General features: G+C 40.2%; 1 protein-coding gene across 1 annotated transcript; it reads right to left on the reverse strand.

Annotated features, from left to right (window-relative positions):
- Positions 1–4,516: 4,516 nt before the first annotated feature.
- Positions 4,517–21,808, reverse strand: LOC105033386 (potassium transporter 26). The gene is given in 9 exon segments (XM_010908148.3): positions 4,517–5,330; positions 5,333–5,581; positions 5,850–6,219; positions 6,310–6,362; positions 6,441–6,701; positions 6,828–6,878; positions 8,343–8,588; positions 20,577–20,799; positions 20,875–21,808. Coding segments are annotated over 9 exon segments (2,217 nt in total). The 5' UTR covers positions 21,076–21,808; the 3' UTR covers positions 4,517–4,767.
- Positions 21,809–26,910: the final 5,102 nt, after the last annotated feature.

Raw genomic sequence — 26,910 nt, forward strand, 5'->3', positions numbered from 1 at the left:
TAAAAGTAAAGAAAGTTTTGGCATGCAAATATTTCAGCTGGCATGCCCTCGAGCTGTCTTAAATTTCATCCGAGTTGACTCAGATCAGGAATGGCAGAAGTGTAATTATCCAGAACAAAAAATTGAATCACTGAGCGGCAAGTTGAGTCGACTCGAGTTTCTCGAGTTGAAGTTATAGAAAAAGATAGAGAGTTGTATTTTTAGAAAAATGGACTCGATGGCTATTCGAGTCGACTCGAGCCCAATCCAAGTCGAATCGAGTTCCAACGGTTAGTTCTGTAGAATTTTCAAAACTTTTTAGATTGCTTTTCAATGGCTCTATTTCAAATTTCAATGATCAAAAATGATTCTATGGACTTGCAAACAGTATTTTTCTACTTCCAACAACTGATTGACAAGATAAGAAAGTAAGAATCAAAGAGAAAAGTGAAAAACAACAAGAAAAAGCCAAGAAGCATTGAATAGAGAGCTTTTACTCAACCATCTAAACAATCAAATCAAGAGTCTTTTCAATAAGAAGACAACTCTCTCAACCAAAAAAGCTTTCTCAAAAGAAATTCCACAAGCATCATCAATAATCATTTGCTCATTAAAGGAGCTTTGTATAGCTTTATTAGTTTGTTTTCTTTTATTCTACTGTAACTAGTTTAAATTAGGAATTGAAGCTAGGAGATAGGCTCATCCAAACCTAAATAAGCCAAAGGTTGGTTTGGGTTAGGTTTTGGTTGGTGATCCATGCAAAACCAACTGAATTTTGGATAGTGAGCCTAGAAAAACTATCTGACTATAATCTTGGATAGATTATAGTAAAATTTCTAGGAGGATCTTGGGGAGTGGACGTAGATACTGAAGGCACCAAACCACTATAAAAATTATGGTGTTTGTGTATTATTTGCATTCTATTTTTCTTCCATATCTCATATATTTTTGCTTACTTAACTACATAATTGTCTACATGCACATATTTCTCACTGTTTTCAAAAATCTGCACTATCTTGTTTAAATTTTGAAAACTCAATTCACCTCTCTCTTGGGTTGTCTTGCTGGGCAACACATCAACATCCTTATTTCAAAATTCAAAAGTGTCCGCAATATTTAATCGACTCCGAAATGAAAAAGTAGGTGCAATAACCACCTCATAAATTTTGATCAAAAACCTCGCCACGTCGTACCTGAATCAGCCACATAACTTTCTAAAACGGATTTTTAACTTTCATCTACAAAAGGACCTCTAGAGGATCCCCCAAGGTGTGCGCCAACAATCTCTCTATACTCCTCATCTATTTTTAATATTATCTGATTTGAGCATAGGAGGGTCTCCATCGAAGCCAACTCCAACCAGAACTTGCTTGTTGGTTTCTCTTCTAGGAGGACATGCCACCGCTCCAGTCTTTCCGATCGTGATTCAGATTTTAGCAGTAACAAAGAACAACACGATGTTCGACGATCAAAGATCAGTTCGATCAAATAATTTTATTAAATCAAGATCAGATTAAGATATAATTGACTCCATTGAGGTCAAATGAATCAAATTTGATGGTATCTGGATCTGACTAAGGTGGGTACTAGTATGCTGTCGGGCAATCGCGGATCAAAATCTTTTACTATAAGCTCAATTAAAATTATCAAAAGAAAGCTCTTTACTCGATCAATCTTAGAGAGATAAATTTCATAGAGGGAGACAATTCTAGATAGAGAAAGTTATAGAGAGAAAAATTAGAGAGAGAAAGTGGGCTGCAAGCTAAAGAGAGAAGGAAGAGAGGGAAGAGAGAAAAACTAGAGAGAAAATAGGCAGCAAGCTAGGAGAGAAGGGAGAGAGGGAACAGAGAGAATCGCCCTCCTATTTTTTCCTTTTCTTTCTTTTTTTTTTTCTTTTTTTCTTATTTCCTCTTCTTCTTCCTTAATGGAACAGGGGATTTATGTTCTCCTTCCTGAAATAGAGAAGGTTCTCCTCCTAGCCAGCAATACCCATGGCTGAAGGAGCAGACCCCATGGCAATAACTAGCTTGGTCTGGTGACCGCCGGTGGCAAACAGTGCTGGAAAATCAAAAACAAAGCATGAATAAAAAAGGGAATCGATGATCAAAATTTTTAAAGAATTTTCAATAGAAATTTGGCTAGATTCAAGCTTAGGAACTATAGAAGATTGAGGGGAAGGATGATTAGAGGAATTTATCTGATCTTCAATGGGAATTGATCCAATTTTCGATGGCCAAATCAACATTAAACCGCCTATAATCAAGAGGAAAAGAAGGGGAAAATGATAGCGAACTATGGTGAATTTTCGGTGAAGAAGAAGTGAGGGATTGGAGTCTTTAAATAAACTTGAAACCAAACTCAAATCCTCTTCTTAATAGAGTTCTTCAGGCATTCAAACTCCCTCCAATTTGGAGAAAGACGACCTCCAAAGAGAGTCGTTTATGTATTTCCCAGCTAGTGCCACACACGTGCTGGCTCTTCTCTTCCTCTCTTGTGTTTTCTTTTTTCTTTTTTTTTATTGGGTTCTGGGTATTACAAAGACTCTGTCTCTCTAATAGAGGAAGGGATGGGTCGCTGATGGTGATTGCTGACGGAAGGACCAACGATCCACCTTTGTGAACGGTGACCGGCAATAATATATAGCCAACAGTGAAGAAATGAACCGAAAAAATATCGACCAAAACAAGGCATCGGCACCAAACTTGAGAAATCTATGGCAATTGGCGGCTGGGCTTCGACCATGGCTATGAGCCAATGCGAGGGACCAGACAAAGACCTCGTGCTAAGCGTTGGAAACAAAGACAGCTAGAAAAGGAAGGAGGGCCAAAACATCAAAAATAGGGAAATAAGGTACCCCTTTTTCTCACTAAAATCCAAAGATTAGCCAAATGGAATCTAAGATCCATGGATTAAAGCAGAGGCAGAGAAGGGTTAATTAAAAGATTTTTGGGATCTTACCTATCTTCTAATAGTATTTGGTAGTGATGGTGGTGGACATCATTTGAGCAAATGCCAGTGAACTCTACCTAAAACCAAGATTTTCGATAGAGAGTCAAAGAGATAGTGGGGATTGATTTAAATAGGATGGAGGCGGCATCAGAATCCCCCTTGACGTCAGATTTCTATTGGCAAAATCTGAAAGAAGGCGACTGCCATTGGGAGTGGGAGTTTGCCTCCTTCACAGCACATACAGCGCACATGCGTCTCGAGCCCTCCCCCCTCCCCCCTCCCCAAGCATGTGCCGGGCCTTTTTTATTTTTTTGCTAGGTTCCAGTTTGGCAATTTGGGCTGATCCATTTTTTTCTTAGGTCGATCAAGAGGACCAGGCCCAGTTCATTTTGAGTCACTGGAGTAGTAAGAGTCCAATTGCTGGGAGGAGAGCATGTTTCTTGTCCGGGGGAAAGGCTCTGCCACTGATAACTTGAATTGTTGCTTGTAGAACAAAGTTAACGGCATCGAGCATGGCAGCATGGCTGACGCTGCTTGTCGCTGCACTCCATATCTACTAACCTTTTTAGTCGCTAAGCACAAGCTGGTGAGCTTGACTTCAAATTCTCTGTGCGTATGTTGGATCATAGTTTTATCAGAAATTCTGTCAAATAATATTGGAAGAACGTAGAGGTTCGTGTCAGATGCGGGGAAAGCCCAAGGCGAATTCTCTAGAGGGAGATGCTCATGAGGTGTTTTTTTCTCAAGGGTGGACACTGAGGAGCCCAAGGTTATACTGCCATTAGTTTGAGCAATCAGTAAAGAAGAAGGTAGAAGAGGTGCGGCATAGGAAGCGCAAAAGCCAAACGCCATCACTTCGTGGCCTTTGTGTTAAAGAGGAGTCTTGTCAAGAAAAAAGAGTTTTGATTACTTCATAGTCGAATCACAGAAGAACCACTTGAAAATTTAAGTATTTCATCCTTAGCCATTGGTAGCACATGAAGAATCAACATGTCTTATGGACTCTATAAGGAGCTATACAGGCTGAGAAGTCAGGCGGACTCAGGTTTAGGGTGAGAAAAAATAATGGTCAACTCAGCGGCATCCCTAAAAAAGTACAGACTAGTGCTAACTTTGAAACGAATGGTGAATTGTTAATTTCAGTGGGAAAAAGGGATGACATAGTAATTAACTTGAACTAGTACAATTCTACAGAGGGATGTTAAATGTATCTACATATGTGTTTATGTGTACCATCCACACTGACTTTGAACAAGTTAAGAGAGAGATGCTATAATGCTTGTAAGAGCATTTAGGCCCCAATGCTTTCGAATGAAAATAAATGATAGGCCATGAGAACGCTTGGCACTCGGTTTTCATGCCGTTGAGTAATTTACTATCCACATAGATTTTGGTCAATAAGTTGATAGAAAGAAAGTTGCACTATAATTCTTGGCCCAAATGCTTTCAAATGGGAATAAATGATAGGCCATGAATATATACATATATGTATACGTACTGATGCATCTATATATGTAGGAAATGCAACTACAGTGAATATTCATGCATGGAAAAAAACAGCAAAATCACTTCATTTGACACAAACTTTCTCATATTTGCCACTATTTTAGAATTACTACAAGAAAACTGAATGAACTAAAATTATGCAACCAAAATTAATTCATTCAAAATGATTCAAACATATTAAATCCAACCATCCAACATTTCCTTCCATAGTTTTCAATCACCACACCAGATATGCTAGGTATTAGTACTACATAGCAGATCAATGACAAACTGCTTACTATAACAAAGTTTTCAGCTGATTGAATAATACCTTGGTAATCGTCATGAAACTCTTCAAATCTCATACACCATTCCTACCTGCAAGATCTTACCTGGGGGAATTCTGAGTGTGGCAACATTAGACCTGAAATTCTTCTGCAAGAACCTATATAAGTTATTGATGATGAAAGATCTCCACCAGCCACTCCTTAGACTCGTCTGGAGTATGATTCTTCCCAACACAAAGATTGCTCCACTGTTCAGTGCAGAATCTAGCATCTCAGATTCCTGGGCGTTCTCAGCAATCTCTTTTAAGGCTGAAACAACTGATACAATGTATTCTTCACCCTCCATACTATGCTTGTCCATATATCCGTACTGGACTAAGCACCTGTATACCCCTTCTGAGCCCAATTTGGCTACGAGGAAACGTTCCTCTGGGAGGACAGACCTCACTGGTAGGATTCTCATCGTGACAAACACCATAACTTTACGGAGACTGCCAACGTGTTGCACATAATGCCGCACAATTGGTGGAATTCCATGAATTAAATCAGTGCAAAAGAAGCATGTCCCTGGGACCCGAGTGCTGCATGCTATCAATTGATTGAATTCAACCTGATCCATCTTTTTACTGCTTCATACTTGCTCTTCTTGCTCCTCCCATATGTCCAGGACAATGTGATCACCAAGAAGAAGGCAGAATTTGCAAAAGGAACCCACCCACCTTGTGGAACCTTGTGCAGTAAGGAGGTCATATATACACCTTCAATAGTGATGAAGACCATGAGAAATAACGATATAAAGAAGATGTTGGTCTCCCAAATAACTAACATCACCACAGCCATGAGGAATGTTGTGATGAGCATCACCCATATCACCGCCACTCCTACATAAAACAAAAATCATGTCCAAATTAGAGAGAGGTTAGAGACGGGAGTTCAAGCATTATAGCCTTAGCAAAACAATAAAGTATCTTAGTTTTATTTTTTTCTTCCATTCCCTTGCGTCTAATTATTTTTCCCCCCCTTCCCTTCTATGCTATTAGAACTATTCCTTGGTTATATTCATGATAGTAACAAAGACAAGAAATTTCTGAATTGCAAATGTCCAATGATGGATAAGGGAATAGAATGAGCTAGACAAGGCCTACTTACCAAATGCATTTCCTATCTCTTCACCACCCTTGAATCCTACTGTTATTAAGATACAAGCAATCATTAGGAAGTAGTTCACTTCAGGGGAGTAGACTTGGCCTTCATACTTGTCCGAAGTGTGTTTCATGGTCACTCGTGGGAAGCAACCAAGTGCCATAGATTGCCTAATGATGGAAAAACTTGCTGATATCAGTGCCTGGCTAGCAACAATGGCAGCAAGGGTAGCCACCACAAACATTGGCCAGAATATGGGTTCAGGCACAGAGCTATAGAATGTGGTGCTAATCTTATCAGGGTTCTTGATCAAAAATGCAGCCTCACCGGCATAGGCAAGGATCAATGCAGGATAAACCAAGGTAGAGAAAGCCAGCTGCAGACACAGATTATCAAGGTTTGGCTAGTTAGGAGATACAGCGGTCCCTATGTAAGTTTATAAGATGATCAAAACTAACACTTTTACCTGAATTGCATTCTTGTTGAAGTGACCCAGATCTGCAAACATAGCTTCCGCACCTGACTACCAATTCATAATTAAAAAAATATTCCACGTGTCACATATTTCCTAGTCACAAAACTGCAGCAAATACTGACCTGTTATGCATAGTGCGATTGCACCCAAGAGCTCCCACCCTTTTCTATGGTTTTTTGCAAAGTAATAGTATATGTAATGGGGTGAGAGTGCCTTGAGGACTGATGGGTAAAATTTGATGATGTTGTACACTCCAATGGATGCAGTGAATCCAAACCAAAGAAGCATGATGGGGGAGAAAGAAAAGCTAACTTTGCTTGTCCCAAATCTTTGAAAGACGAAAAGAATGAGTAGGATGACCACGGAGAGGATGACAACATCATCTGGAGCAAGCTTCAGTATTTTAGCGGAGAATTATATGATATTTGATTAAGGCATAAGAAAAGCAACAATAGGAAAATGAGCTACCCCACAAAGAGAGAGAGAGAGAGAGAGAGAGCAAAGCTTGCCTTGTGTAATCTTCGAGGATCTTGATTGGATTCCTTGGACAGCAGAAAGAACTGTAAAAGGAGATGAAAAAATTAAATTATTATAACCAAGCAATGGAAAAATGCTATCAAAGCAAGTTCTCGTGCACACAAGAATTTATATGCATTCTATATGGAAATTTAACTTAAAATATTACACAAAATAATGAAGACACAAAGTTGACAAAAAAAACTATGATTTTGATGATGTCATAGGTTTTCTTGCTTCAAGTACAAAAAAGCCAAGTAAATAATTAACTACTCCCCCCTACCCCCCCCCCCCCCCCCCAACCCCCTCGTTTTTCTTTTCTTGTTTTCCCCTAGTATTTTCAACAAATGCAAAAGAGAGGAGATATTAAATCATATATAGAGTTGTCAAAATCATTGTGCAGGAATATTTCAGGATAAGACTCTACTATGTTTCATATACAGCAATCTGTATGAGTTTACCTAGATGGTGCCCGGTATACATGCACCAAAATGCTCTGAAACGTAGTAAACAAGAAGATTTCATTACAAAATCTATGCATTTGTTTAATTAACATGGGTCTCTAGAATGGATAAACTTTTGATCATTAATCTTCATCTTTTTTTTATATTATATTTTATGATACTTTCAAGCCATTCTTTCTTGTTTATTGAACTACAAATCTTTGCAATTCAGATCCTCTGTTCTAGTCATAACTGTTGTGTTAGTTATAGATGTGTCATATTTTCCAATGTTTGATGATTCAATAATGAAAATATATAAGGTTATTATTCTTATTTCCTTATGCTAAGAATCTTATGTAATTTAACTTCCTTGTGCTGCATAGATACTTGTACCTACAGGTGTCAACATCCATAAATAAGCAGAGGTAAACACCAGTGGACCTGAATAACCTGTTTATTGGTCCTGCTTTATTGTCATCCTTGACGTTTGGAACTTTTTGGAGGGTATTTTCTTTTAGGGCTGTCTTGCTTAACTGTTTCTTGTTTGTGTACTGTGTATTTCTGCGGGAGTGTAAACTTGTTCTCCTTTTATTTTCTTGCCTTCTAACCTACTTGGCTGCAAAGGCTTTCTCTGATTCATTTTATATTCATGAAACAAAACATGGTGGATCTACTACAATTCTGGTATATATATATATGTGTGTGTGTGTGTGTGTGTGTGTGTGTGTGTGCATACAAGAACTCCAAGATAATATTTGCAGCTGAATTCTTTCTATCTGTCTATGCTTGATTTTGCATTTATGCTCCATTCTTCTTTTCCTTTTAACCATCTATTTTTTGAGCACATAAGAAAGGTACAATTCCCAGAAGCAGGTTGATGGAAAGTATAGCCCAAGTGGCATCAAACACCAATTACTAATTCTGGCTGGTTTGAATTTGAGTTTAAAGTAGTATTTAGTTTCAGAGGTTAACCAAACATAAGCTTTGGTTGAGGTACGTATTGGTACTTATTTGCACATAAGGATCTCCACGAACAGTAAAAATGAAATCAATAGTGATAAGTACCTGAAATCGCAGGAGTAAGGGCTCCATCACCAATTACCATACAAGTTCCAAGCAATACTATGATGGTAATCACAATCTGTGCTTTAGAGTTCCTCTCCAAGAATTTCTGTGCCTTAGACTGTAATCCACTGCCTTTACTATAATATCTCAAGTTAATATCCGAATCTAACCTTGTACTTGGCATAATCATCTTGTCCTTGAAATGTATATGTTGGCGCAACAAGGAATATAAAGCAAAGGTGCCACCTATATCCAGCAAAGAAAGTATGGAGAAAGGTTGACCAAATATGAACATAAATTATAATGCAAATGGATGAAGATAATAAGCATTTGCTCTAGATCTACATAATATCATGTATATAGAATTCCCAAACAAACTTCTAAGACATCTCTAGTTGGAAACAAGGAGATTATTTATGCTAAACCAGAGATGGCCAACATTTAAATCAGAAAAAAAAAAATCATAATGCAAGAGAAACTTTCCACTTGATAAATTTAAAAATGGATTCTTTGAAGACTAATATTGTGCATGAATAATAAAATTCATGTGCCAGGTAATGCATGGTCAACTATTCTCATGTCTAGATGATTTTACATAATTAGATAAGAAGCTCAGAATATAGTGACTGTTAGAGCAAATTAGGCATCACTGGGGAGAAAAACAGAAGCACCTTTCATTGTTCTCTGTTTTTTTTTCAGTAAAAGTACCATTAATAATTAGAAGCATAAAATTAAGAAAAATAATATTTAATGAACAATGGACAAGAGCTATTCTTAGATTACTGGTATACATTCACCTTCTCTATATTCTTTAGCATTCATGACTGCCAGTAACATGTTTGATAAGGACTATCAATGCCAATGTATTAGTTTCAAGAGATAATAGAAAGAAAATATTGAGAGATGCCATGTGCCCTCAGGTAAATGATAGCAACATTTGCACGGTTGCGGCCAATTCTCCATCGCCTATCATCGATGATGAGCACCTGCAAAATAGCGTTCTCACAGACCAGAGTTGTGTCCGGCAAAGCCCTCCGATGCTTAAGTCAGAGCGAAAATTAGTGAATAGTAGTAGATTTGAGTATCGAGTGTAGCAGAGCTCTGGCCAGAAGTGTCTTACCAGTACTGTTCCCTTACCCTCCTTTTATAGATAAATCTGATGTAACCATCGAGCACGTAGTCCTACTTTTTATGGTGCTAAATTATCGGATCATAATTATGGAGTCAGTGGGTTGTTAATTCTCAGTAATTACCGTGACACGTAGTCGATAACCATTCATAATGGTTACAGCATGTTGAGCAGATTGGCCAACTATATGTCGGTTATCTTGGTATGTTGATAGAATGTCCGAGTAACCATCGGCTAGTAGTTCTGATATGAAAATGGTCTCAAGTCGGAGATTGTTCAGCTGTTGATCGGTAGTAGCCGAGTGTCAATCAGTTCACCAACTATGAGTCGGTGTCAGTCAATGCATAGTCGGAGTTGTATGTTCGGTCGGTTGACCTTTGTTGAGTCAGATGTCGGGGGTTGGTTGACTTGAGTTGGGGGTCAATTGACTTACCCCAATAGTTGCCCCCCACTCCCAAAGTCTAAGGTGATCCGACGTGTGCCACCATGTGGTTTATCACATTGGATGAAGGGAGTCTTTTCATATCATATCGAACCCCGATTTGGTTGCTAGCTTCTCGAGATATGAGCATCGGCTGCTTTGTCGTTTCGATGAGTACAGAATCATCATTAGACTGTCACACTGATAAGATGTTCGGTATCGGATGTCAGTGTCAAATGTCATTTCGAAAAGACGAATCGGTACCGGATGATATGATTATGACTAGTAGATCTTTACCACGTGTCTGAATGTCATTGGGTCGGAGCTATTTATGCGGATAATGGTGATGTGGCTTAATCTGGAATAGGTGCGTCGAACTGTCCGATCAATGGTTAGCCTAGATATCACCACGTGTTAACAACTGGTGAGATCTTGGTTTGAGTGCTTCAATCCTGACCGTTGAGAGATCCTATATATATAGGATCGCTTTCAGCCAACTTTTTACTTTTCATTTGTCCTTTTTGCTACGGAAGCTCTGTCAGAGGATCATTCCAGCATCTGAAGATTCTTCCTTCCTCGTCTTTCCTTTTAAGTTTCAGGTTAAGTCTTCTGTCTTTTTCGAGTCGTTCTTCATCTCCTTTAGCCTCTTTCTTTTCAATAGCTAGGAGTTCTTCTTCTCGAATAGTCGGAGTTAGAGAATCCGACTGACGACTCTTCGTCTGATTGGAAGTGAAGGTTCTTCACTTTCAGAACCGAACGTCGAATGGCTCTGGGTGCAATATTGCATCCCAGAGCAGTATCAACTTTTTGCCCCTGGTGTCGATGGTCGGGTGAATGTCCCTCCTCTGGGCCAGATGGCCTTCTGTCAAACATCTTCGGACGGATCTTCTATTTTTGATTTTGAAGTTCGTCTAGAATATTTCGGACTACTATGGTCTCTGCCCTGCTCAGCTGGCACTGAACTCGGTCTAGCTAATAATCAGCTTTGCTCTGTTGTGTCGGTTACTGCCGATCGTATCTCGTCCTTCTCTTTTTCATACTTTTTTTATTCTCCGGCCTTATCCCAAGGCCAGGGGTTGGTGGTTCTTCAACTCCCAAAAAGATCTTTCTTTTATTACCGATCTTCCATCGTCCATCCATGGATGGAAGAACTAGTTCTTCTTTGCTTCTTCCTCTCTTTCCTGGGGCTTTCCTTCTCACTGAGGCGATTCAAGAACCGGTCCCAACGATAACAGTCAGATGGAGGTCGACGATCGGGAGAACTTTCATCGACTGAAGGATATTGTGGTCCCGTCGCAGAGGGAGCTTATGACCGAACAGGCTCTCTATGACGTCGGCCTTAGTTCGGTCACCAACTTAGGTATAGTATAGTCGATCATTTCCAACTTTATTCTTCCTTTATTTTTGGATTGTGTTGACTTTTGTTTTGATTACAGCCATGCAGCCGAAGGTGCGAGTATCGCTCGCCGACGTTCATCAACACGCTGTCAGGAAGAGGGCAGTGTCTGAGGCTGGACCTTTCCGACCACCGAAGAAGAGTCGAGTTGTAGTTTCGATGTAGGCTCAAGCTATTGCTTCAACGCCAGCTCCAGCTACTGCTTCAACGTCGGGTCAAGCTGCCGCTTCGATGCAAGCTCGAGCTCCCGCTTCAATACAAGCTCAAGCTGCTGCTTCAACATCGACTGAGGAACCCGAGGTACCGTCAGTTTCTAAGCCGGTCCTGATGCTGTCCGCTCTGACAGCACTTCTCACTGTGCCGTCAACAGATGGGGTGGCGAGAGAAGGAACTACCACAGTAGAGTCGATAGCTCCATCAACTGAGGAGGTTCAGACCGAGGTGGAGGTTGCAGTCGAACCTGAGCAATCAGCAGCTGCGTTAGTTGCTCCTTTGGCAGAGGTTTCTCTGACACAATCCAATTCAAGTTTCCCCACGCTTTCAAATGTGGGGCCCTCGACAAGAGATCGGAGAAAAGCTCTAATGACTTCGCGGACGATGCAGCATCGGAGGGCCACACGGTCCATTTCAACCTTGTAGTGCCTGGAGATGAGTTGGCCCTGGTCAATCCGACATTGGCCAAGCGGCTTCTACACGCCATAATTCTTCCGACTGACTGGGAGAGTCGAAGAAAAAGGATAGTGACCGACATGTTCTTATCCTTTTACCCGATGATAGTTGGGGTAAGTTGTTTTACCTTTTTTTTTATTTTTTTATAATATATATCTGATCCGATTCATCTTCTATTTGTAGTTAATCTATGACATGTCTGCTTTGAAAGTCGACGGCAAGAAATTTGGTGACTTCCGTTGATCATGGATGAATAAAGTGGCGGTCGCCGATGCTGAGAAGATGGTTGCCCTTGAACAGTTTAAGTCGGCAACTGAGCGGGAGGCCAAGCTTCAGCAGGAGATCTCCCGATTGATTGATGATTTGGAATCTTCTGGAGCCGAACTTGAGTCGGCTCATCCAAATATTTCAGCTCTTGAGTCGAAGGTCAAAAGCAAGAAACACTCCATCCATCAATTTTGATGGAAACAAGATGAATGCATTGCTGAACTTGAAGCTGAACGTGAATGACATCGGGCCAGCCTTAAAAGGTTGGCACTGACCAAAGAAGAGTCATCTTACACACGAGCCAATGCTGAGTTGGCACAAGCCGATGCTGAGCTGGCAAAGGTGGAAGCGGAGTGGCGAGGGAGGCATTAAGTTGAGCAATCGAGGACTTCAAGAATTCAGAAGAATTCAAGGAAGAGATCTTCGAAGGCGGATTCATCTCTTATTGTGTCAGATATGAAGACGGCCGAGATGCGGTCAAAAAATTATATTCGAACCTCGACTTGAGCAGCATCGTTCCTCCAAGGTCGAAAGATGGAGCTGCTGAAGAAGATGCAGTGTCGGCTGAAAGAAGAACACTGACACCACCACCACCAGAAGTCGTCCAAATCCCCAAAGTACTCTAGAGCAAAGAGATAAAGACGACGACAAAGTTTGATCGATGTAGTTTTGTTTTCTTTTTGTAAGCAGACACTTGTAATCGGACTTCAGTCCAATTGTGTAACCTCTTCATAATAAATAAATAAAAAATTTCTAAGTTAAGACTTCGGTCTGATTGTGCTTGTCTGCAATGCAAATTATTTAACTATCGAACATTAATCAGCGAACCGATCGTTCAATAGAAACTTATAGAATCACCTGTTAGTCGCGTAGTTTCTTTTAACGTACTTTAAGAATTAGGATAAATGATAATAAGTCGAATACCCTGAGTTCGATAATTAATCGATTTGTACGTCATGTCATTTGATAATCGATAACAAGTCGAATATCCTTCGACTGACCATAGCCAAATCAGTATAATTTTAATCCGACCTTGGTCGTATTGGCATAATGTTCCGCTTAATTAGGACTAAGTCGGCATGCTAGTCTTTCGACTATGATCGGCTTTTACAATGAAAATCAAAATATATTTAATACCGAGATATAGTCGGTACTCGACTTTTACAGTGGAAAGCCGAAATATATTCAATACCGAGACCTAGCAGTACGACGGCCTTTACAATGAAAGTCGGTGTAATTAATGTCGATTTTTACAGTGAAAAATCGAGATAAATTCTGTGTTGAAGTCTAGTCAATAATTGGCTTTTACGGTAAAAACCGACATATAGTCGATGATTGATGGAAGTCGACTGAGACTTGTGATTTTGAAATTCTGAAATTCTGCATTCCGTACAATATGTACATGGGTGGTTTTATTGATGATACATCTTTAAATTGTGGGCATTCCATGTTCAGGAAATCACCGACTCTTTAAGTATTTCCAGTCAATATGCATCCGGTCTGAGTGTTTCAGCTATTCTGTAAGGTCTTCTCAATTTGGAGATAGCTTTCTTTGATCCAAAGGTTTCAAAACTTCTGCTTTCCTTAGGACCAAGTATTCTGATTGAAAGACCTTCGATTTAACTCTTGCATATAGTACCAGACTACTCTTTGCTGATATGCAGCCATCCGAACTTGAGCTTGCTATCGGACTTCTGGAAATAGATCTAAATCAGCTCTCCGATATTCGAAATTGCTCGACTCACTATATTGTTTGATCATTGTTGATGGCAATCCAATCTTGAGCGAGATCATCTTCCGTAGGCCAAATTGAATGGCGACTCTCCTGTCGGCATGCAAGGAGTTGTTCGGTATGTCCATAAAATCGGATATAGTTCTTCCACCCAGAGACCTTTAGCTTCATTCAGTCGGGTCTTGAGTCTATATAGAATTATTCAGTTGGTTACCTTTACCTCTCCATTTGATTGTGGATGGCCGACTGAAGTGAGTTTATGTGTAATATGAAATTTCGTATAGAACTCTTTAAAGTTCTGATTGTCAAATTGCCGACCATTATCAGTGATGATGGTGTGTGGTAAACCAAATTTGTATATGATTGATTTCTGAATGAAGTCTTCCATCTTACTTTCGGTAATTTATGCCAGAGGTTCAGCTTCTACCCATTTGGTGAAGTAGTCGATAGTAACCACAATGAATTTCTTCTGACCAGATGCCGGGAGAAAAGGATCGAGTATGTCAATTCTCCACTGTGTAAAGGGCCATGGTGCAACAATCGGTGTAAGCTGACTGACCGATTGGTGCTAGATATTCGAATATTTCTGACATAGTTCACACCTTCGGACAAACTCACTGCATCTTTCTTTATGATGGGCCAATAATATCCTTGTCGCAAGACTTTGTAGGCTAATGATTTATCCCTCAAGTAATTTTCGCAAATCTCTTCGTGAACTTCTCGGAGTGCATAGTCGGCATCTATTGGTCCCAAATACTTTAATAAGAAAAGAAAGAATGATCTTTTATAGAGATGACCATTCATCATAATATATTGAGAGACCGTCCATCGAAGTTGTTTGGCTTCTAAGGGATCCATAGGAAGAGTCCCACTTGTTAAGTACTGGACGAGCGGATCCATCCAGTTTGGTTCAACAGTGGAGCTGTAATACCTTCTCAACCTTGTCGATACTCAACTGTTCGAGATATTCAACGAATGTCTGACCCAACGAGTTGAAAGAAGTAGTTGCAAGTCAGGAGAGTATGTCGGCTTGAGCATTTTCAATTCTTGGAATGTGAAAGATCACAAAGTATTTCAAGGTTGATATAAGATCCTTCACCTTCTGAAGATACTTCATCATGATTGGGTCTCGGGCTTCAAATTCGTCCTTGACATATCCAGCAATTAATTGTGAATCGATGAAGACCTTCAAACTGTCGATGTCAAGTTCCTTAGCAATCTTCAAGTCGGCTAAGAGTGCTTCATATTCAGCTTGAGTATTCGATGCTTTGAAGCTGAACTGAAGGACAAATTCAGTGACCACTCCTTCGAAATTTGTAAGAATGAGATTTGCTCCACTGCCCTACGCATTAGATGCTCCATCAATGTGCAGCACCCAAGTTAACTTTAGGTCGGATTCGAAAGTCATGGTCTACTTTATTGTATCATCAGTTTCATTCTCTAGTTTATTGTCGGATACTATACATTCGACGACGAAGTCGACTAGAACTTGCACCTTCATTGATGGACATGGACGATATTGTATGTCAAATTCGTCAAGTTTTACTGTCCACTTTGCCATTCGACCCGAAGTATTAGGTCGATGCAAGATTGTCTTTAACGATTGATCAATAAAACCACAATTAGGTATGCCTGGAAGTATGGGTGAAGCCATTGTGATGATATAATCAGAACGTAGATCTTCTCCGCTCTTGAATACCTCACTTGGGCATTATGTAGCACCTTGCTAGTGTAGTAGATCGATCGTTGGATTCGATTTTTATCTTCTTGGACGAGCACCGAACTGACCGCTTCAGTCGAAGTTGCCAAATAGAGATACAATGTTTCTCCGACCTTTATTTTGTGAGCAGAGATAGAGAAGCCAAATACTTTTTCTAGTCTTCGAAGGACTGTCGATATTTATCTGACCATGAGAAGAACTTCATTTGCCGCAAAGTCTGGAAGAAAGATAAACATCTTTCAGTTAACCTAGAAATAAATCGGCTGAGTGTGGCGACTCTTCCATTAAGTTGCTGTATCTCCTTTTTGAAGCTCGATGCTTCATATTGATGATAACTTTTATCTTCTCGGGATTAGCCTCTATTCCTCGTGACATAAGAAATCCAAAAAATTTCTCAAAAGTCACTCCGAACGCATACTTAGTCGATTCAACTTTATCTGGTGTCATCGAAGTGTGCTAAAGGCATCTTACAGGTTTCGAACATGCTCTAAAGCTTGGAGGCTTTTCACCAACATGTTGTGCACATATACCTCCATGTTTCGCCCGATCTGTGCTTTGAAAATCTTATTGATAAGCCATTGGTAATTGGCTCCAGTATTTTTCAAACAGAAAGGCATCACTTTATAACAGTGTATGCCTTAATCGATTACGAAGGCTATGTACTCTTCATCTTCAGGCACCATCCGAATTTGATTATATCCGACAAAGGCATCCATGAAGCTTAAAAGTCGATGGTCTGAAGTTGTATCAACCAGTTGGTCAATCTTTGATAATGAAAAGCTGTCCTTTAGACAAGCTTTATTCAAATCTATGTAGTCGATGCAGATTCTTCATTTTTCATTGGCCTTCCTCACCATTACCACATTGGCAAGCCAGATAGGATAAGTAGCTTCTCTGATGAAGCCTACTGTGAGGAGCTTGTCGACCTCTTGGTCAATGATCTTCTGTCTTTCGAGGGTAAAAGGTCATTTCTTCTATCTCACCGGCTTGACATTTGGATTGATATTGAGTCGGTGAGTTATTACATCTGGAGGGATGCCTGGCATGTCGGTGGCCGATCAAGTGAAGATGTCGGCATTTGCTCTTCGTAGATTTATTAATTGCTGTCACTCCGGATCAGACAGCCGCGATCTAATTTGAACCATCTTTTCTAGATCTTTTTTCTTTTAATGGGATGAAAACTAGTTGTTCAACTGGTTCACCCTCCTCTTGATTCTCTCTTTGATCCAACTTATCGACGGATAGAAAGTCTTCAGGTTTATTGTTTTGAGTGGAGACTAAGAAGCAGCATCGGGCTAACTGTTGGTCTCCACATATTTCTCTGACTCCGTTCCTTATCAAGAATCAGGCCAATAAATAGTATGTTGAGACCACCGCTCTCAATGCATTAAGACTAGATCATCCGAGTATGGCATTATAGGCTGAAGAAACTCGGATAACCATGAATGTCACAAAAATAGTGCTCTATAGTGGTTCAATTCCCACGATTAAGGGAAGAGAAATTTTTTCTTCCACAGTCATAACATCCCTAGTAAAATTGATCAATGGCGTCAAGACTCTTCTGAGTCGATTGGTCGGTAGTCGTATTCGAGAGAAAATCGAGTAAAAAAGAACATCAGTAGAACTTCCATTATCTAAAAAAATTCTTTTTACATCATAATTTGCTATTATTGCCAAAACAACAACAGCATCATCATAGAAAGTTTGAATTCTCCGAACATCCTCTTTCAAAAAAGTTATTACATCATTGAGTCGTTGCCTTTTCGCTGACTCTTCTTTAGAAGTTGCCCCCTAGTTCAATCATCTAGAGATCATTTGACTACTTCTGTAGTCGGTTGATTATTGATAGCCTCCTCAGTTTGCAGCTGAGGTCATCGATCGGCAGGAGATTGAGTCAGTGGATCTCTTCGATACTTTCTGAGACAGCCTCGTCGGATCAGGACCTCTATCTCGTCCCTAATCTGGATGCATTGTTCGATGTCGTGATCATGGTCACAATAGAACTGACAGTACTTCCTCCGATCATGGTTCCTCGAGGGTGCCTTCATTGGTGGGGGGTGTTGTAGGTATTCTGCTCCTTCGATCCCCATGAGAATCTACGCATGAGGAGCAAAGAGAGGAATATAGGAGTCATACCTGCCGTAGTTCGGCTTCGAACTCCGTCATTGAGGTGAAGCTCGTTTATTAGAGGGTGGCCGACTTGATTCGATCGGAGCTCCACCTTTCTTCTATTTCTTCTTCTAACTTTTGCCTTCTGTCTGGCATCGGTCAGAAGCAGCCTCGTCCATGCGGATGTACACGAACGTGCATTCGAGAAATTCAGCATAGGTCCGGAGGAGAGTTTTGTCTAAAGAGTAAGAGAACCTGGACCTCCTTAAATCCTTTTTCATGGCCTATATGACCATGTCTTCGTTGAGGTCCCTGACCTCAAGCGTGGCTGTATTGAAACGGACCATGAAGTCTTTTAAAGTTTCAGTCTCTCCTTGTTTGATTGAGAAGAGACTGTCGGATGTTCATGGTGGACTTCAGCTAGTGTTGAAGTGAGCCATGAAGGAATATTTGAGCTGTTCGAAGGAATCAATGATTTCCGACTGAAATCCAAAATACCAGGCTCGAGCAGCTTTTCGAAGTGTTGTCGGAAAGCTGATACATAAGAGGATGTCGATTGCCTCCTGAATCATCATGAGAGCTTTATAGCTCTCTAAATGGTCGATTGGGTCGGTGGAGCCATCGTATGCTTCCACCCATGGCATCTTAAATCGAGACGAGATCGGCTCGTCCAAGATGTGTCGAGAGAGAGGTTAGGCAGTGTGGAAGTCGTAGTTGCTAAAGGATTTCTAACCTTCCACCTGAAGCCGGGCAAGTCGGCGCTCGATTTTTTGAAACTTGCATTCATAATCGTCCAACCGCTGTTGTCGAGAGACTTCGGGGGTGGAACTTCCCAACGAATTTGAAGGAGAAGCAGAAGGCATTCACAGTCGTTTCCTCTTCCTAACACTGTGGAGATGGGAAGAAGAGGGGGAAAGTCGTGAGTAGTGGGTGGCACGGTGAGAGTGCTGAGAATATGATCGTCCGTCTTGATGGAAGTGTCGAGATGGTCGCTCTGAGGAGGAAGAAGGTGATCATCATGGAGGACGGCGGCTGTGCCTAGAAGGCACCGACTGTGCCATCGGTTGCTCTACCGGTGGTGGCTATTGCTGCTGGATTTGCTGTTATTGGAGGCTTTTGACAGCCTCCGTCAGCACATTCATCTACTACACGAGTGCAGCAATTTAGGCATTCGTGGTGATCACAGGACGTGAAGAACTGAGCTCTGCTACCGGAAGTGGGGGAGGAGTATCTTCTCGACAAAAAAAATGCCTCGCCGATCCGATCGAATATTGGGCTCTAATTTTTGGCATGATTGGTTGCAGATTGCCCCCTACCTGGCGCGCTAATCTGTTACGGTCAATTTTCTGTCGTCTGTCGTCGGTGATGAGTACCTACAAAATAGCGTCCTCACAAATCAAAGTTGTATCTGACGGAGACCCTCCAATACTTAAATCAGAATGAAAATTGATGAACAGTAGTAAATTTGAGTATCGAGTGTAGTAGAGCTCTGATCAGAAGTGTCTTACCAGTACTGTTCTCTTATTCTCTTTTTATAGATGAATCTGATGTAACCGTCGAGCACATAGTCTCGCTTTTTATGGTGCTAAATTATCGGACCATAATTGTAGAATTAGTAGGTTGTTAATTTTCAGTAATTGCTGAGACACGTAGTTGATAACCATTCATGACGGTTACAGTACGTTGAGCAGATTGACCGACTATATGTTGGTTATCTTGGTATGTCGATAGAACATCTGAATGACCATCGGCTAGTAGTTCTAATATGCAGAGATTGTTCTGCTGTTGGTCGGTAGTAGCCGAGTGTCAATCAGTTCGCCGACTATGAGTCGGTGTCAGTCGATGCATGTCGGAGTTGTATGTTCGGTCGATTGATCTTTGTTGAGTCGGATGTTGGACGTTGGTTGACTTGAGTCGGGGATCGATTGACTTACCCCAACATGCACTTTGGTGAAATATGATTCTTTTTTCTCCCAATAAAAATCTCCTTTCTCTCGACTGTAAGTGTTGGATTAAGGAATCTAACCTCAGTATGTAAAAGCCGATTTTGAATATATTTTCTAATGCCATGTTAGTTGACTACAAATGTTAATTACTTTAATTGTCGTTATGCATTTTGGTAACCTAATCCCTATCAGCGAGTAGATGCTTGATGGGAAATCAATACCTTTCTTCTCATATTACTTCATATTTATAAATAAGTATTGTAGACTTCTATCTAAGCTAATATAATGCTACATGAGTTAGGTCTTCCCTAACTCTTTGCATCAAAAAAAAAAAAAAAAATTGTCGTTATGCATGACGACCATCCTATATTGTTGTGAAAGCTTACCGTTGCAGTGGGCTTCGGCTGAAAAGATTTGTCATTCAATTCCATGAATCTTTTTAGCCGAAGCCCTATGCAATGGTAAGTATAATTCTTCAAAAGAAGAGGGATGTAAATGATGTCATAACTCTTTGCCTTTTTTTAATGATTATTTTCAGTTTCGTTCAGTGCGATAGGAAACATGACAGGTAATTCATCATAATCTTCTATTTCTATTCCTTACCAGAAAAGAAAAATACCCAAAAAAACACTTTTAAAAGCACGCAATTTTTGTTTTCAAAAGAAAACCTGATTCAAAATATACAAATAATCTTCTATTTCTGTTCCTCACTGGAAAATAAAAATAATACCCAAAAGAAACACAAGCACGCAAAAATTAAAAATAAAACCAAATATAATACACAAACAGCAGTGATAAATGAGTAAAAAGGAAATACGATTTTTAGGTTAATGTCAGCGTCTTACCTTCTCCATGATCATCAGCATGCAGGACTATCAGTACGTACTTGATTAAACCCATCATCGTCAAAGTCCAAAAGATCAAACTCAATATACCGAGTACGTCCTTCTCCTCCGGGTTCGGCAAGGTGATGGAAGAGAAAACGTAGAGAGGAGAAGTTCCGATATCGCCGTACACCACACCAAGCGATTGATAGCTCAGTAGCAGCGTTTGCATCCACGTAAAATTCTGCAAAATTTTCCATCAACATCATACTTCGCTCCAAGAAAGTTGATAAGAAAAATATTGAGATGTAAAACACACCGTTGGCTGGCGTTTTGGGATCTTGTAAGTGTTGCCGAAGCTAAGCATTCTTCTTGCCCGTTCTCCATCTTCTTTAGGGTTTGCATTCTCGATATATCCGACGGCGTCGCCCCCTCCTCCTGCCTCCTCCTGTTCTCCATCTTCTTTGGGGTTTCCATCGTCGATATCTACGATGACCTTGCCTCCTCTTGCCTCCTCCATCTCTGGTGACGATAGACCAAATACCAAGATTAAAATTTTCTGCACAAGAGAGGATAAGGGCGAGGGCAGTTGGGAACGGCCAACAGCGTTACGAGGAGGAGAACGAGGAAGCTTCGACCTCCCACGGAACCTCCGCGTCAGTCCCAAAAACTTTACGCGGCCCGCGTTTCCCTTTTTATCTGGGAAGTTTAGGAGAGAGAGGACTACGACTTGATCGCGACCGTCCGTGCCGGGGTACAATGATCGGATAGGCCGTGAAGGTCCCGGGCGCCTCCTTTGGCATCGGCCGTGATTTCTGCGTTAACCTGCCAAGGCTGGCTGCCGGATCGTCTTGGCCGCCCCGAAGGACCGACCGACTTTGATCACACTGCGAGGGGTCAACGGCGGATCCGAGTCGCCATCAGCTTCTTCGGATCGTTGCCTTGGCGAATGACGCCGGGGTCAGAGGTCTTTAAGTATTTAAAAAAAACACGAATTCTTTATATATTTAAGATTGCGGGATACGAAGGTTGTCCCAACTTATTTATCAGTTTCTGTTTTGGAAAAAATAATGCTCTAAGATATTTGGGGTTTCTTTTAACGGGACGGCCATCAAACAAACGGGAGCGCAAGCGATACGTGAGACTGCTTTGTTTGACGGCCAATGTTTGATTTCAGGGGCACGGTCTTTTATTATTATTATTATTTTTTTTTTTTTTTGAACTTGCTAGCTTAGTGAATGTTGGTGCAGAATTTCACCGACGTCGGAAAAGCTGAAGTCGAGGAGATCGCGTCCGCCGCCGAAACCTGCAAGGAAAGTCTAAATCGGAGTTGGGGGTGCTCCGACAAGACCCTCCAACGCTCAAGTCAGTACTCTGCCTCAACAGAAATGGAGCACTCAAATGAAATTTTAGCAGAGTTTCGAGATAGAATTTTGAGCTTAGAGAAGAACGTATCTGGAATCCCTTTTTATAGACGGAGAGCATAACTGATTGACAGCGACGTCTGTAACTGCCTGGTAGTGAGCCATTCAGGGCCACACAGAGTTTGTTACGGAGAGTAGTGGCGTCAAGAGGCCGTTCAGGACCACGTGGAGTCTGTTATGAGAGTGGAGTGGTGTCCGTTGTCGCGACTTGTCAGAGAGTGGTGGAGCCACGTGGAATCCATTACAGAGAGTGGAGTAGGGTAGTGGCCATTATCGTGACTTGCCAGAGAGTTCGGGCCTGACGGTTGAAGCTCGATCGGGACGTCTGATGGAGTGGAATGGTTCTCTGTCTCAGCAATCCAGGAGAAGCTTAGATGTTTCCGAGGTTGTTGATGAGTCTACTGTTGTCGGATGTCTTGGACGCTGATGCTACAGGCGGGAGTCATCTGCTGTAGAAGCTCGGACGAAAACTTTCTGTTGGTGAAGTCTGGTAGAAGTCTGATTGCCAGAGAAGTCCGTTTGGGATTTGCCTGATATGGAAGCTCTTCTGAAAATTGTCCGCCGGAGAGATCCAGTTTCATGAGGAATCCGCAGGAGGTCGTCCGACAGTGGAGTGTTGGGAATAGTGTCCCAAAGCCAATCATCAGCCTGTTGACAATTGTGCTCTTTCTTGTATTAGTATATGAATTATAAATGAATAAAAGTTATTTTGACATTTTTCATCACAAATTGTTTCATCTTCTAATGAACTCCTGTATTGTGGTGAAGTCCTTAAGACTATTTAGACTCGACAAAAGAGGATTTGTCATTTAGTTCTTAAACATGTTCGCGACCAAATGATACATTGTTATCAAGGACAACAACGTTTATCAAGTATAGATCATTGTGTGCCATATAGGTTGGTTGTCCTCTTAACCAAAAAGTGTGGAGACACTGGTATGGCATACAAGTGAGATGTAAGGGTACATCTGCACTGAACGTGACCGACTCCGGAGCTTTTTCTGCTGTCAAGATTTGCTCCGATGGGATATGGGTATAACTGTCCCTCCGATCTGAGACCGCCACGGTGACTGGCAAGCAACTCACTGCACTTAGGCACTGGACTACCTGAATTTCTAATTCAGTAACGGAAGGCTGCTGGGTGTAGTCAAGTACTTGACTTGTCGGTGCGTGTGTCAAGATGGGATTGACCACTCCAGTTCAAGAGCTGTGTACAGTCGTATTTCAATTTAACAAAACCTTGGCCAGGGCAGTCCTAGTGAGAAGTCACAGGACTGTTTGAGTTGAGCACAATTCGGATGATCTAATCAGGGTTGACAGTTTAACCTTGAGTCGTCCTAAACACAGGGGTCAAAAGGATGAATTATACAATAACCATATTCACGTAGGTTCTGAGTGTTGCGATTGCGACTATTCGACCTATCCGAATATCGGGTACCATTACTAGATGGTCACTTCGATTAGTAAAGGAATTGGTTCCTGTGCTACCGGCTTAGATTCGAACCTGCAGGGTCACACACATTAGAGGTTCCCATCTGATCTGATGGCTAATGAAGAGTCCTAATGCTTGTGGACTTTGAGTCCTACGTGTCTGAAACTCTGTGATCAAGAATCAAGATTATCTAATCATGAGTTCCACACATTTTAGGTACCGGGGTCAAGAGTCCCACTGATTTGGGATTTTTTGATCAGAGTTTCATATCAATGGACTCTGATGCCCGATTGCCCATCGAATTTGGACTCAGTATTTATGAGAGGTTTAATTAGTGATTTGATCACTAATTACTTTTTGATTGGTATTATTTTTGGATCAAGTCCAATTGAATTGGATTCAGTTGGGTTTGACCCGATTAGGTTAAGAGTTGACCTAATCGACGAAGTGGTTTGGTCCTTGATCTGATCAGAAATTGGGCTTAGTCAATTTCTGATTTGATTAGAATTTTATTGAGCTTAATTAAGCCTAATTAAGTTGGGTTTAACTTAGTCTAATTGTGCCTAACCTATTTTGATTAGGTTGGCTCAATTAGGTTGAAACCACTTTGACCTATCTCCCTGCGCCACCTCACTTATCTGCGCCCATTTGAATTCACAAGAAATAATTTCTCATGAATTTTCTCCCATGCAGAAGCCTTCCCACGCCCTCCCTTGTGCGCCAATTATCTGGATAAAGATTGGTTTGTTGGCCATTCAAATTCAAAGGATGCTTGAATTTGAATGGGCAACTAATCCATGCGCCACCCACCTTATCCTGTGTGCCATTTAATCTACACGAGAAAGAGTTTCTCGTGTAAATTCTCCACGCACAAAGAACCCACACCTCCTCTCTTCTCTCGTCCAGAGTGGATAAGGATGGGTTGGTTTGTATTTGAATTTAAATTCGATTTGAATTCAAGTGAGCAACCACCTATCTTTATCCTCTCACACGGATAAGACGTGTCTTGCACTGTTTTAAAAGAGAAGAGAAGGTGGGGCGTGCGTAGAATTTTTCTGAGAGAGAATAGTGGGCGTGAGGAAGCCTTGTGCGTGAGTTGGAAGTTCAAAAACTTCTGAAAGAAAAAAAAAAAAGAAAAATAAAGTGGGCGCAGAGTTTTCGTGAGTACCCTAAGGTTTCTACCTAGGATTCGGAAAGTGAGAAGGTGAGCTACGAGTGTCGTGAGCCCATTAGATTTCAGGAAGAGCTTCATCAACCTCTCAAGAACATCTGTTGATGATCCAGAGCATCCGAGGAGTCGACAGATCAAGATCAAAGGAGTTCGATTAGCATCGGTCATCGAAAGGGTTCTGCGACAAACTAGCATTCGTGAGGAGCCGATCAGATCGGGAGCTTCGTGTGGACGATCCACGAAGGTCAGACATACTGTATGGCTGTATTGCAATGATCAAATCTTCTCGATGATAATCAGACTATAGCGATCGACTACCTGCACGTAGGTAATGTGTTCTGAACACATAACAGTAAAATATTTACCGTAGAGAATTCGAAATTTTAAATTTAAATGTATGCTATATATATCATATTTAGATCCTTATGTAGGGTTAATATATATTAATTAATTAGATTAATTAATATTTTTTATTGTAAAATAGTAATTTTGAAAAAATTTTAAAATTATCGTTTTACCCCTACACTCAAATTTCACCACAAATGGTATCAGAGCAGGTTCTAAAATATGATATACATTTACATGCGTAGATTAAGTAGTAATCTAAAAGTTTAAATTTAAAATTTAAATTTAAAATTTAAAATTCAAAATTTAAATTTGAATTTTGAAATTTGAAATTTAAAATTCAAAATTAAATTTAAAATTTAAAATTTAAAATTTGAAATTTCTTTGAAATTTCAAATTTGAAATTCAAAATTTAAAATTTAAAATTTAAAATTTGAAATTTCTTTGAAATTTCAAATTTGAAATTCAAAATTTAAAATTCAAAATTTAAAATTCAAAAATTTAAAATTTGAAATTTGTTTGAAATTTGAAATTCAAAATTTAAAATTTAAAATTTAAAATTTAAAATTTGAAATTTAAAATTTAAATTTTGAAATTGGTATATTTAAATATACTTGATCCAAGTAGCAAGTAGTCTAATTGGGTTGGTTGCCATGGTCATCCGGTCATAGGAGAAAAGTAGGGTTTAAAGGCCCTCTCCTCCCATTCGATGGGGTTCTCCTATGACGGTAAGGGTGCCGATGCGATTATATCCCATGCAGACAAAACAGTGAAAAGACTTAATTGTAAAGGTTCAATTATGAAATTTATCATGAATGTGTTAGATTAGATCTAAAGAAATATTCATAATTTATTTTGATTGAGTTATTTTCTGTTATGTAATTAGTAATAGGATTGCTGTTTATGAAATGTGCTGATCCGTTTGTGAAATGAGTCAACACATTTGATGAACAGAAAATAAAATCTTTCAAATTTAAAAATTATTTTCGAAATGCCAAATCCTGACCCATCAGTCTAAATACTTAATTAAAAGAATTAAGTGTTGTCTAGTTGGTCTAGAATTGTGAATTAAGACCTAAAATAATTGCATAAACTTGTGGGTCAATGGGTTAGATGGATTAGGTCCATAATTGGGTTAGACCTAAGGTTAGCTTAAAGAAATAGACTAAATTAGAGTAATTGGTCAAATCTAATCAAAAGTTGAATTAGATTAGATCAAGGACACTCTAGATTCAACTCAAATAGTTGTAGTTAAATGGGTCAATGTCTTTAACTAGACCAAGATGGACTTAATTCATGGCTACGTGGTGGAACCTATTTACTAAGTTGATCAAATTAAAACTAATGAACCGGTTGGTGTCTAAAGTAAGTTCAGCAGTCTGACCAGTGGTTTTTAAGTGGGAGCTACTCGCATTGATTCGATCTCTGACGAGTTAATGGCATATCCTCACCACTGATCTTACTTACCTAGCCAACCTGGTGAGTTAGGTTTTGATTAGATCACTCGGTGATTAGGGTTCACCAATGTCATTAGGTAAATCAGTGTGACTGATTTAGGTGCTCCTAATGCCGGCTTTAATTAAATCCTTTTTAATCTGACTTGGTGAAGTCAGTGGGAGGATGGAAATTGGCTGGTTAATTACTTCTCTTCTATCCTTTAATAAAATCTTCAAAAATTATTAGGTCCCTAAAAATGATTAAGTTATACTGATAACTAGGTCATAGCCTCCCATTAAGTGAGTGATAATGAGTCCATTAGTTTAATAATCACTGGAGGCCCAAAGGCCTGGTGCTTATTGACTAATGGAATTATCATTCATAATATGATCATTTGGTTGAGTCTTTCTGATGGTGGTAAGGTTGGCCAGCCAAAGTCGGGCCTGATCATTTATAGATCTGATTCACCAAATCAAGTTATATTAATGGTTGGACCTAAGCAGATCTTTTCAGTGGAGGCCAAAGCCTACTGATTAGGTTTCGGGG

The sequence above is a fragment of the Elaeis guineensis genome, chromosome 12 (genome assembly GCF_000442705.2).
Source record: "Elaeis guineensis isolate ETL-2024a chromosome 12, EG11, whole genome shotgun sequence".
Lineage (NCBI taxonomy): Eukaryota > Viridiplantae > Streptophyta > Magnoliopsida > Arecales > Arecaceae > Elaeis > Elaeis guineensis.